Genomic DNA, 12,356 nt, shown 5'->3' on the forward strand with positions numbered 1-12,356 from the left:
TATTTATTCTTACTACTTTACTGACCCAACCCTATTTCAATATGCCTTTTGGATGTTCAATAGTTGAATTTCTTAGGTGCAACTCCACTGTATGTAGCTTTTCTGCAACAAACTCCTGCAAAGAATGTGAAATGCAAAGGATGAGAAAATGAAGGTTTTAGTAAAGATCCCAAAATGTTGCATCAGTGCAATTGCAACAGCCTCTTCCTGATCAAGCAGGGGTTCCTGTAACTACTACTTCATCAACAGCCTTTCAATGTCCGTAACTTGTTTCTTGCAATCTGATGTCTTACTATTTTCCCTTAAGCAGTTATGCATTAATAGCTGGAGGCCTTGAGGCAGACAAAGAGACCTTCAGCATTAACCTTTGACCGAAATAATTATCAGTTTGATTTATGTACAAACTTGCTTTAGTATGAAATAAAAAGCATCTATGCTTTAAGTAACAATCTCTCATCCATGTGTTTAATTATTAAATCCACTAATAAAAATAAAACGGCTAAACTCACTCACAACAAATGAGATACCCTACTATAGCCTGTTTAATTTGTTGCTTTTGTCCTGTGAAAGTTACTTTCTTTAGTATGAAATCCATGTAGAATCAAAAATGTCCCGTTCATCACATAACTTATTCAAATTCTAAAATCTGCCAACATCTTATTGCCCAACACTGATTTTAACTGTTTTAAGTACTGGAGAAATCGACTTGTTTTCCAGTTTTGTTTTGTTTAATACTAGGTACGTCAGCTTTTTTCAGCAATGAACACAACATTTTGCTAAAACATCCATTGAAAGTAAATGTCATCCAACCCTTAAATCAGCCTGGCTAAATAATGCATCACATCTGTGCAATACTATTATCAGATCTACTTTTATTTTATTCTAAAATGAAATTACCGCAATAATGGAAGCTAAGGGGGCAGAAGCATCATAAAACTCAACGTATTTGGCAACAGATTAAAGTGCTATCACAATAATCATTTCCAGGCCCCAATAAAAGGCTGTTTGAAAATGATTATTTTTTTTATTACCTTTATTGATCTAATGTACAGCAGCTTGAATAATTACTTTCTGTAGATAATTAGGAGAGTTGGGACAAATAGCAATGGCATTCCATTTTGAACAGCACATTCAAAAATCTGTGACAGCCACATCCATACATTTGGGAAATGAAATTGATATTCTGAACAGCCCAGCACAAAAAGTACAGTACAGTACTTGGTATATGCTGCCCTCTTGTGGAACTTCAGTGTATAATTTTGTGAAATAATTCTGCAGTAATTAAAATCTGTGTCAATTTAAGCTTTCTACACAAAGCATGATTGATGAATTTCAAGTCAACAAAATATTTTGAGTCAGGATGAATCAATCAAAATGCAAAAATGCAAAAATGAATAAAAATTATTTAATATTATAGAATAAAGTATATCAAGTGGTGTACCATATTCTTACATATTTGCAGTTTTAAAATGTAAAAGGCAGTATGTATAGATACTTTCACATATATACTGTATACCATTTTTCAAGTTCTTACCTTTGCTATTCTGTGTTTTATTAAAAGTATTTGCTTTGCACTTGTACATGAAAGTAAAAATAAATAGTGGTAGGATAATTCAACATAAACACGCACAATAGTAAATTAGACCTCTAGAACATCTGTACAGCTAAAAGGTTCATGAAAAGGTTACTCCAAGCAAAAATAAAACATTCTGCAATGTCACAAGTCATCTGCAAAAATATTTCCTCAGCATTTCATTAAATACAGTAATCATCAGTTTAGCAGCGAGGGAAAATGAATCTGAGGTGAGAAGAATTGCTGTACACGTGTACATACTGTAAATGGTCAGGTATGCAGGAGCCAACTCTGTTTGTGTATGTCATCAAGGGTCATAAAGCTGATACCATAATGATGAATTATTCTAGGGAAGTACAACTACTTCATCACGTTAATCATTCAACTTTCCACTTTAAACACCATTAAAAAAAATAAAGAACACAAGTGAAGGTAGGACCGGTAATACAAGTCTTCTTAGATTCCCTTCTGATGATGTGTTAGGACATAGCGGGTTGGAAGATGACTGACTGACTGACATTCTATATATCCGTTCACTGCTATAAATTATGTGTAACTACTTTCTGTCCAACACTGCAGGCTTGATTCTATAGATTATTAGAATTTAGTGCCTACATCCTAAATTTTACAATGTACTAACATTTCAATATGCATAGCATTTCCTTACAGAGCAACAAAGGTAAAAAAAAAAAAAAAAGTACATTAGTGGGGGAGCAGTTTCAAAAAACTTCTGCCGGCAGCAGTTTTCAGGCAGTTTCAGCCAAATACCTGCTCCATTGAAATTAATGGTAATGCTTATAAAACGCTGGGGGGAGAAAAAAAACACACACACACACACACACACAAAAAACAGTGTTTTTGCAGTATTTTCAAAGGAAGTCTCTCCCTCTTCCTGCGGAATGAGAAAGAAGTTCAACAGGCCATTAAAGCCAAGAAAATAAAATGTCAGCTTTTTTGTACACGTGTTTCAGTCATCGAGTGACAGCTATTGACAGACATTAAGCAGGCGTATAGTTTGAAATGAAGTGACAAGACCTAAACAAAGGTTACAAGTATTCACATAATTTTACTCAAATTAAACTTAACTACAGATTCTTTAACTCAGGCAGAAACAAAGCATAGAGTTAGCATTCGTGCCTTACAGTGCCAGGGTCTGCATGGACTTCACATGTTCTCATTCTGCATTTCTGGTTTGATATCAGCGAGTGTGCTTAACTGTGGATGATTACCTGTTTCAATACTAGAAATACTTCTCAAATGCCATGTTTGTGAAGAAACAGCTTTGACTCAAAACATAAAAACTTATCCTCTAACCCAAAATCTTGCAAATGCCTTTTTAACCCTTTCCTGGCTGATACAAATGATTACCACCCCACACGTCCCTGATGTTTTCAAAGAAATGATTCTAAGCTCTAAAACATGGGTGCAGGCATCCTCACTTTTAATGCAAGTGCAAGATAAAGTCCAAATAAAATTGGACAGGGCCAGTATAAAATAGGTCTGACTGTTTACCAAAGTCTTCAAAGTACTACTGACAATCAATCATAAGTTTAACTGAGTTCATTAGTGGGGCAAATTCATTTTTACAAGACTGCATATGTAATAAGCTAATTTTTTTCTGTAAGACTCTACTCTAAATACTTCTGACCAAATTTACTTTGGAAAGTATGGTTCATTGCAGAAAAATAAGATGGGTGGCAAAGTAAATGTCAGTCTGACAGAATACAGTTTATACATACAGTAAAGAGATCTGTACTCAAAGCTTAACTATATACAGTAAATGCTTTTGTCAAAAAAGTTTGCACTAACCTAGGATTACACTGAGAGTTGGCATACAAGATGGAAATGCACAGAGTAGATCAAGAATTGACAGGCTCGGGTTTCTGATGAAGTGGTTATAATCTGCAAAACCCTGCTTGCTGCACAGCTCTTGAAGTCGTCGCTTTTCATGTTCATTGGTGGTATATTCAACCAAGCTTCGCAAAAAGGCCTAGATTGAAAACCAAGGTAATAATAAAAGTAGAAAAATTATTAAGAAAAACATACACTCACAACAGGTTATTCCAAAGTCACTGTAAATCCTATCAAATATCTGTCCATGACGTTTCTGCACATTGTATTGATAACAGTGGCAGAGAACTTGAACCTATTCTGGCAGCAACTGCAATAAGAAATTAAATTTACCCTAAATGGATGCCACTGCACTGCAAGGCATACTCTTACACATACACGCACTCATACCTGGCTAATTAAGACTAGTCTAAAGTACATTTCTTTGAGATATGCAGGAAAACTAATATGAATTTCCACTCAGTAACCTGGTCAGGAATCAAATCTAGTTTGACTGTTGCACTAAATACTTTGTCATTCTACAGCCTTTCATTTTGGTTAAACATATATGAAAATAAGTAGCATGTATTACAGAAGCTTACCTTAGAATTTTGATAAAAATAGTGTCAACATATTGGGAAAAACAATTGCTTTCCTCATTTAGTAGGTTTGAGGTAACTCAATATCTTTTGTGAAAAATTCAAGTGCAACCATGTAACTTGGTACACTGAGATATACATTTTCATACATAACAACAGAAAGAACATGACTGAGAAAAATACTATTATTATTTATCTAAAACAAAATATTGCATGGAAAACAAAAATTAAATTCTACTTAATTTCCAAGCCTGCAGTCAGCCTATTTACTTAAAATAATGTATCAGACTTCATGTGGAGGTTCTTTCATAGCAATTACAATCCAGCTTTGACTATAATTGAGTGGATAACTATAAAGAAAAGCTAATTATGATTTTTAAGACTTCTCTTTTTCGTGGTTCCACCTCTGCATTTTGTTTAAATGTCATCATAACAAATCAGCATCGTTTCCACCCATTAAATGTGTTCTATGGTGATCTACCCTCTCTTAAACTCTGTTATAAACACTGCATCCATTGAGTGTAAAAAAAGTGCTGAGCTCTGTCTTCATTTCAAGTCCAAGTTGAAATTCTGTTGTCAAATATACACAATATTATGAAATTCCTACTTGCATGTCTTCTTCAGTCCTACGCACTAATGACAGCAGTACAATAACAGACAAGAAGTGGCAACAAAAAAAGAAGAAGGAAAAGTATGACCTACAAGAAATCAAAGAGAAAAGAGAGAAAAGCAAAGAAAACAAAACATGTCAAGAGGCAGTATGCCATAGAATGAAAATGGTAAAAGGATTCTTTTTAAGGAGGTCAAAGTATAGAAGATGGGCATGTCTTGTAAAACGGTGCACGCAAATCTACTGTACTGGTGTCAGAAATTGATAGAAAAAAAAAAATCAGTGTACATCTATTGTTAGGGAATGGAGGATTCTAGCAGACTAGAATAATTTGTCCACAGAACAAAAGAAAGGGTAGCACTTTGAATTGTGCATAATACTGAGCTAGAAGGAGGTTAAAGTTGTGAATTGCTGTTTGGCTGCATGCCCACGGAACAAAAATGGGGTATGATCTTTACTGTCAGGAAAATTCAGGACATAGAAAATAGAACACAGAAACTGTTCGTTGTGGATGAATAGTTTAGGTCTGCAGTGATAAATGAAGCAGCATGCATGACGGTCAAGAATAAAACGGTAAAATGCAAATAATGGTTGTTAGATCAGTAGTTTTATTGTTTATAGAGTAAGGGTCTCTCAGGAATGTGTAACTGCATTGAACATAATTTGTTTTCATTAGATTGTTTCTAATAAAAGTATGGAACTGGAAAGACAGACCAACAGACAGAGATGGGATGTCAGATCAATATATAATCAACTGCAAAGTAATTAAAATAAACTTCCAAAATAAAATACTGCTAGCAGAAAGGTCTAGCAGTCACCCACTCATTCATTTTTCTAACCTGTTTAGTTCAATACAAAGTCACGGGGGTCCAGCACTTCCCAAAACATCAATGAGAGCACACTGTTAAGCAACCCTAAATGGAATGCTAGTCGACCAGTGGGTACACTAACACAACAATTTGCGCACTGACATAAAATGTAATTAAATAAAAAAAAAAATTACAGAACTGAGAAAGAAACCATGCAGTGAAGCACAGCACATACACATTCCGCACAGCCTTACTCATGTCCTTAGATAGTTAAGACATATAACAACCAAAACTAAATAAAGTTAATATCTAATATAGGACCGGTCTACCTTCATGGGATTTAATTATTTACACAGCAATGTTGAAAGTTACAAAAATTTGTTTTTTGCAAAAATGAAACAGTAATGAACACTCCAGTTCTGCTAGGGCCACATTCAAAATGAACGCCTGGATAAAAAAAAAAAAAAGTGTAGTCAACAGTTCACTCTAGACACTCAGAGCTATTTACAGATCACCGCTTGGCCTCTATTATTTTAGAATCATTTTTTTTTCAGCTGTTACATTTATGACTAGGTTTACATCACTAGAATCCATTACTTATAGAAATCTGAAGACATATCAAAGGCATATTAACAGCAGTTTGGTGTACTAGCTAAGAGCTGGAACTTAATCCACTAGGCACTTCCCACCAACGTCCCAATGTGTGGCCATAAAGGAGTCAACTGACCTGTCTTTGGTTCAATCATAAAAATATTTATGTACAGTTGTAATGCAACATCAAAAATATAATTTTGCTTTGAATAAAGACAACACACAAAAAAACAATAATATTTCACGCATTTCAATTGGCAGAGACGTATATATTCAGATCCTACTTATTAAGGAATGAGTTCATATGTAAAATATATATAAATAAAAAGAACAATACCTTCTTAGGGATAGCCCTTATTTCCAAACACCACATGAAAATATACTGAAGGGAGCTATGTTCAGGTATGTATAATGGTAGCCGAGAAACTGTTAGGACAGAGACACAATTTGCATCAAGGTACTGAACAATGTAACATTTTACTTAACATAGGTTATGTAATCATTTAAAAAAGGTAACAGTAAAGACTATTAACTTATAGTAAAAAGAGAAATGGTTATATATCACAGCAACCGCTAACTTCTTACAAGTATTCATTTGCTAATTGTGGCAAAGACAAATTACCGAAGAAAAGCAACATGCACTACAACTCTTTTGCTCACATAAGTTAGACAGTATATGAAAAACCCTTTATTTTATACTTTAAAAGTGTGTGTATGTGGAAGAAAAGGATTTTTATAGTCAAAAAGATACAAGAAGACTATCAAATAACATTTTAACCTTTTCCATATTTACAATAAGAGTATAAAATATACTGTGAACAAAACACAATATAGGCAAGATACAATACCAGTGAAGTTCATTTTGACATTTTAGCCTGCTTGAAAAGCACATTTATAATGGTAATTTAATAAAGTCATAAAGTAATCTGAGTCTAACTGATGCTTTTCAAAATTTTTATCTTTAAACAGCTGAAAGGTCAAGGTTTGGATTGAACTCAAATTTCATTTTAGTCTTTCCTTCAAGTCTTTTGTGTACTTCTGAGCAGTGGTTTGGCTACTGTTGATATTGGCTTGAAAACACTGTTGAACTTTCAAAAGTAAAAATTGAATACTTGGAATTCACCCAAAGCCTAATCAGCTCTCAAGACTAATGAGTACAAATTGCCCACAAAGAGCATAATTAGTCCATTCGCTCTTAGTTACACTGTCCTCAAAAAGTTTAACAACGGAAACACAGACATGTATGCACATGTTTAGAACATTTTCTAGGGATATTAAAACATGTTCATTCATTGAAAGCCCAAAGTTAATATTTTCATTTAAACATATATATAAAATTCAGTTTCTTTCTGTCAGAGCATCACATAAAAACCATTTCACCTGTTTCTACAAAACACTGGACTTGTGCCAAAACATTTTATCATCTTGGCGCTGTAACCTCCATCATAATTTTGTATTATAATTAAAGCCACTTTGATGATGTGTGGAGTTAATTGCATTTCTAGGCATCTCCCAGAATCATGTTAGCCCTATTTTTGTTTTTATTTTCAGTTTTCTGATACTGTATGACGTCTTGATAATTTGTTGCAATCGCTCAGTAAAGTACTTTATTTATAATTGTTTGTGCTGTAAATAGTGCCACATAACATCCGAGTGAGTGTCCACGGATACATAAAACTTGTGTTTTAATCAACATATATCACTCTTTAGTCACCATGTATTAATTTAAAAAGCAGTATTTGCCTTGTCTCAGCTGGAAAATGAAGAAAAAACATATTAAACCACATTGCCAAATCAAAATAAAGTAAACTGCATCAGATACTGTTATTTATGTAATAATCAAAAACCACAATATTTCATATACCTTTCCTTTTTGTGTCTGGTTTAACTTGCAGTTTAACAATATGGTGTTTTTTTTCCAAAATCCCCAATCTCAAAAGCAACTCTTCCACTTCACTGTTGTTGTTAGGACACAATAGGTCAAAAGAATCACCAGGCTCATATACAAGCGGTGTTTCCTACAAAAAAATAATAAACAGATTACTTGTAAAAGTGCAACATACTCTAAAATTATCAAATTTACATTAGGAAGGAATGGTACAGCAGTGCCATTGTTGGTATTACTACCCCAGAGATCCAGTCTTCTGAGTTAGAATCCCACATACAGCCATTGACTGTGTGCAGTTTATACTTTCCTCCTATATTTGTGTAGGTCTTCTCCAGATTTACTGTGTTTCATGCCATATCCCCAAAGACAGGGGCATATCTGCCATTAAGGTTGCGCAACCAGGGGCCCTTGACGGGTAAGCGGCAAGGAAGAAGATCCTGCACCCGACTTCTCAATTAAAAAAGAGAAGAGTATCCGCACAGCTAAAGCAAAAATCTGAACAACTGCACTGCATTAAATGACCAGGTGTCCGCAAAATGAAATGAATCATTAAAAGTGAGATTGAGTATATGTTAGAGTACTCTATTCATTAGCTCACACAGGAGTCTGTTCGGAGTCTTAATCCGGCCTTTCCTAAAGATGAACAAGTTAGGTTATCGTGTGTGTGAGCTCTGTGATGGACTATACCAGAGAACTGTGCTATTTTATCATAGCTAATTAAAAGTAATTTCAGTTCTGTAAGTATCGTATAAAGTCAGAGATAACATGACATGAAAAAAATCTTGGCTAGTTAAGTTAACCTTAGTTAAATTAATTTATGACTTAAAATTAAGATTTAAAGTCAAACATGTCAAAACAACTAACCTAAATTGACTCAGATGACAACAGTTAATTTGAAAACTGCAGAATAATGTTGACAAATGGTAAATTAAATAATTTCTAAGTATATTAATAATGCTGATACTAGTACAGCCATAGCACTTACCAAAATGAGTGTTAATGTCAACAATCGTGTTAAATTTGCATAATTTAGAAAAATGTCCTTTACTAACACATGTTCGATCATTCTGTCCAAAGTAATTCTGTATTTTTGTGTACTCTGTGACCAAACAGCATTCTGATTTTTTAATTCACATAACAGGATAAAAGCTCTATGCAAATATGCAAAACAAAACTTTTAATTACTATTTACACAAAAATGGCAATTAAATACACTTCTATACTTCCAAGTCTATTGTACAGCCTCAGTTCAAATATCAGTCCTGTAACAGTACTCACTCAATTAGATAGAACTTTATTTGTCCCTGGGGAAAATTTGGGTTTTTACAGGAAATCTTTAAACAAATAACTACATAAATAGGTAGATAAATATGTAAATAAATAAATCTGCACACACCAGAATGACTATAAAGCAAGAAAAATGTAACAGAAAGAAAAGTTCTAAATTGGCTTTTACAGTCACAGTGAGGCATTATGTTAGACATATTGCTGTTGGCATAAATAAGTCCCAGAAGTGTTTCCTGACACACTTCTGCTAAAATAATTTGTTGCCTGAAAGTACTCGGTGTTAGTGTGTCAGAAAGAGGATGTACAGCATTGGTCATAATGGCACTCACTTTCTTTTAAACCTCTCCTTTGCTACTACTTCCAGGGGTCCAGAGTGTGCCCCATTACTGAGCTAAGGAAAAACAGCCTGCTCTGGCCTTTCCTATATAGTTCCTCTGTGTTCTAAGAACCAGTCCAACCTGTCATTGATGCTGAACTTCAAGTACCTGTTGGAGTGCACCACTTTGACAACCATTCTTTGAATAGTGATTGAACATAGAGGGTTTTTGGTGCAGTGAACATCAATAACCAGTTCCTTGGTTTTGCTGATGTTAAGATGCAGACTGTGCTTGCTGGGTGCTCAAAAAGCAATCAAATAATTTTTTTTTAATATTAATGTTATAAAAAATAAACATGTATAAACCATATTTTACATACAGATATATCCATTTCCAGTAGCAGGGTGGTTTTCACTGCATCCTCTCTTGTGAGTTGCTTTGCACTTGTAATGACAACTTGATGAGCAGTTTCAGGAGGTTTTAAAAGAGTGGGATCCTACAATAATCAGAAAACAGTGTGTTTTGTAACATTCTCATCATTGCCATTCCTTAATTAGTTAGATTAAAAAAGAAAGGTAGATTATTTGCCAGTTATCATTCAAACTAGCAAATTACGATGTTACGCTATATACCACTTCCCAAAAACTTTAATAAAGCAGTAATGAATATTCTTCAGTTGAGAAATAACTATAGAACAGTGATGAGGTGGTTAACCCTGCTGACCTACAGCTCTTTAAACTATGTTCCTTCACTTTCAAAGTACTGTAAGTAAAGACTATACATTTCAGTTGGGTTTTCTCAAACATCTCAAAAATATTTATTACATTCACTGGTGACACTAATTTGGCCTATTTTGAATGTATGTATTTGTGAGTGTACAGTAATAAACACAAACATTTTGGATTCTGTCCTGGAACCAAAACCGCAAGAATAGGTTTTGGAAAAAAAAAGAGGATATAGAAAATCAATGCATCATTATCTGACTCTGCATTTAAAACCTGTGATTAAAAAGTTATTAAAAATGTCTTTATATGAGACAATGTAACAGTGGTAATGGTATGGTGCAATGCCCTTAAAAGCATATCATCATACCGAATATTTTCAATGCATTATAAAACCCAAATGTGTCATTTAATTTCTTTTGCCCTGTAAAACACTATGTAATGCTTCACACTACTAACACAAAATACAACATTCTCAAACAACTCTAAACGATTTCAGCATTCTAGATGCCCATAACTGATCCAGCACAATCAGGTGCATAACAGAAGCAAAGTATCTCAAGATACCCTCAAACAAACATCCTGACTTGCATGTGGCCAATTTAGATTTACAAATGAACCTAATATGAATGGGCGGAGTGGTGGTTCTGAGGCTAGGGATCTGCACTGGCAATTAGAAGGTTAGCGATTCAAATTTCGGAAAACGCCAAAAATGACTCTACTTCGTTGGCCCTTCAACAAGGCCCTTAACTTGCAATTGCTCCGTCCTGGATATGATGTTAATCTGTATCCAACCCTACATGTAGGCCCTCCAACCTGCGGGGAGAAACCTGGTGGTTGGTGGCAGAATTGGCACTCCAGCCACCATTAAAAAACCTCAAACTGGTTCCATTCCAACTGAACTAGTGTGGTGCTGAGATGTCACCCGTTGCATGGTTGAACTAGGGCCCTAAGCTGGGATCCTGAGTTAGTTTGTGCAAAACCTCCTCCTCCTAATATGAATATGCTGTATAAAAGGAAATTAAGAAGAACTTGATTATCATTAGACTGTTAGAATATACAACTTTATGCTCCAAAAGTCTTTAGAATTAACATAATGCACCCAATAAAATAACTTCAATTAGCACTAATATTGACATTATTGATTTTAAAAAAGCACATTAAAAAGCAAACTAATTTTCCGTTATATAAAAATGCATTATTACCTGTTGTAATTCATTCAGCAATTCAACATCCAAAAAGGGGGCTGGCAAAGCAGGAACATTGAGTGATGATTCAGATAAAGGTGACACTGATCTGGTGAGAGATGCCTCCAATACTTCTCCTTCAGCCACTATGTTGCAACTCCCACCAGATTCATCCTTGCTGCTGGACTCATCTAAGCTTAAGAGGTGCAGATTCAAATCTGTTACTGCACTTTCAATAGTTCTCATCTCATTTTTTGCATTATGGTCACCAACATGATTATTTGTGTCCTTCTGACTAGTAGACATGGCTGAAGTTACAAATTTCCTCAATGCATCCCAAAGTCCTTCAATCCAGGGTTCAACTACTAATTCCAAGCTGCACAAACCAGAGAAGAATTTAATTAGGAATAACTTCACATTTATCTGTCTGGGAACAAAAAAAACTTCTATGAGTTACTAGAACAATTTTGGTCAGGGATAAATCAGTCTGCACCATAAAAGTTGTGCTGATTTATCCATAAACCTTTTTTAAAACCAACACTTCACTATTTAACATATCTTAATCTGCTTAGAATAAGTTTTAACCAAAAAAATAAATAAATAAATAAATAAAATGGCTAAAAAAGGAAAAAAAATATTGCTGTTGCTTAACTACACATTAAAAAAAAATTCTCATCAAGTCATTTAAAAGCCCTACTTAACAGAAAATACTGTCATATACTTAATTCATAAAGCAAAATTAAAATCATGCGCTACACTGAGGACACTCATAAAACATACACCTAAATGTTTTAATGATATCAGCTCTAAATACCTGTCAGGCACGTGTGAGTAGGAGGCACCTTCAAGGCTCTGCTCAGGTAAGAAATACCACCCTGGGTTGAGAGGGGCCACCCTTATTAACACAACCGCTCTTTTTCCATCTGCAGTCCAGGGACATATC

General features: G+C 34.5%; 1 protein-coding gene across 3 annotated transcripts in view; it reads right to left on the reverse strand.

Moving 5' to 3' along the window:
- mtrr (5-methyltetrahydrofolate-homocysteine methyltransferase reductase) overlaps nucleotides 1-12,356 on the reverse strand; it is a 142,980-nt gene that overhangs the window by 81,163 nt on the left and 49,461 nt on the right. For all 3 annotated transcript variants that reach the window (XM_039754372.1, XM_039754374.1, XM_039754373.1), the window contains exons 5-9: nucleotides 11,432-11,789; nucleotides 9,884-10,000; nucleotides 7,877-8,030; nucleotides 6,350-6,438; nucleotides 3,383-3,563 (exon numbers count right to left, since the gene is read on the reverse strand). In XM_039754372.1, the coding sequence (XP_039610306.1) occupies nucleotides 3,383-3,563; nucleotides 6,350-6,438; nucleotides 7,877-8,030; nucleotides 9,884-10,000; nucleotides 11,432-11,789 (899 nt within the window). The remainder of the gene's footprint in view (nucleotides 1-3,382; nucleotides 3,564-6,349; nucleotides 6,439-7,876; nucleotides 8,031-9,883; nucleotides 10,001-11,431; nucleotides 11,790-12,356) is intronic.

Source organism: Polypterus senegalus, chromosome 5 (genome assembly GCF_016835505.1).
Source record: "Polypterus senegalus isolate Bchr_013 chromosome 5, ASM1683550v1, whole genome shotgun sequence".
In the NCBI taxonomy this organism is placed as follows: Eukaryota; Metazoa; Chordata; class Cladistia; order Polypteriformes; family Polypteridae; genus Polypterus; species Polypterus senegalus.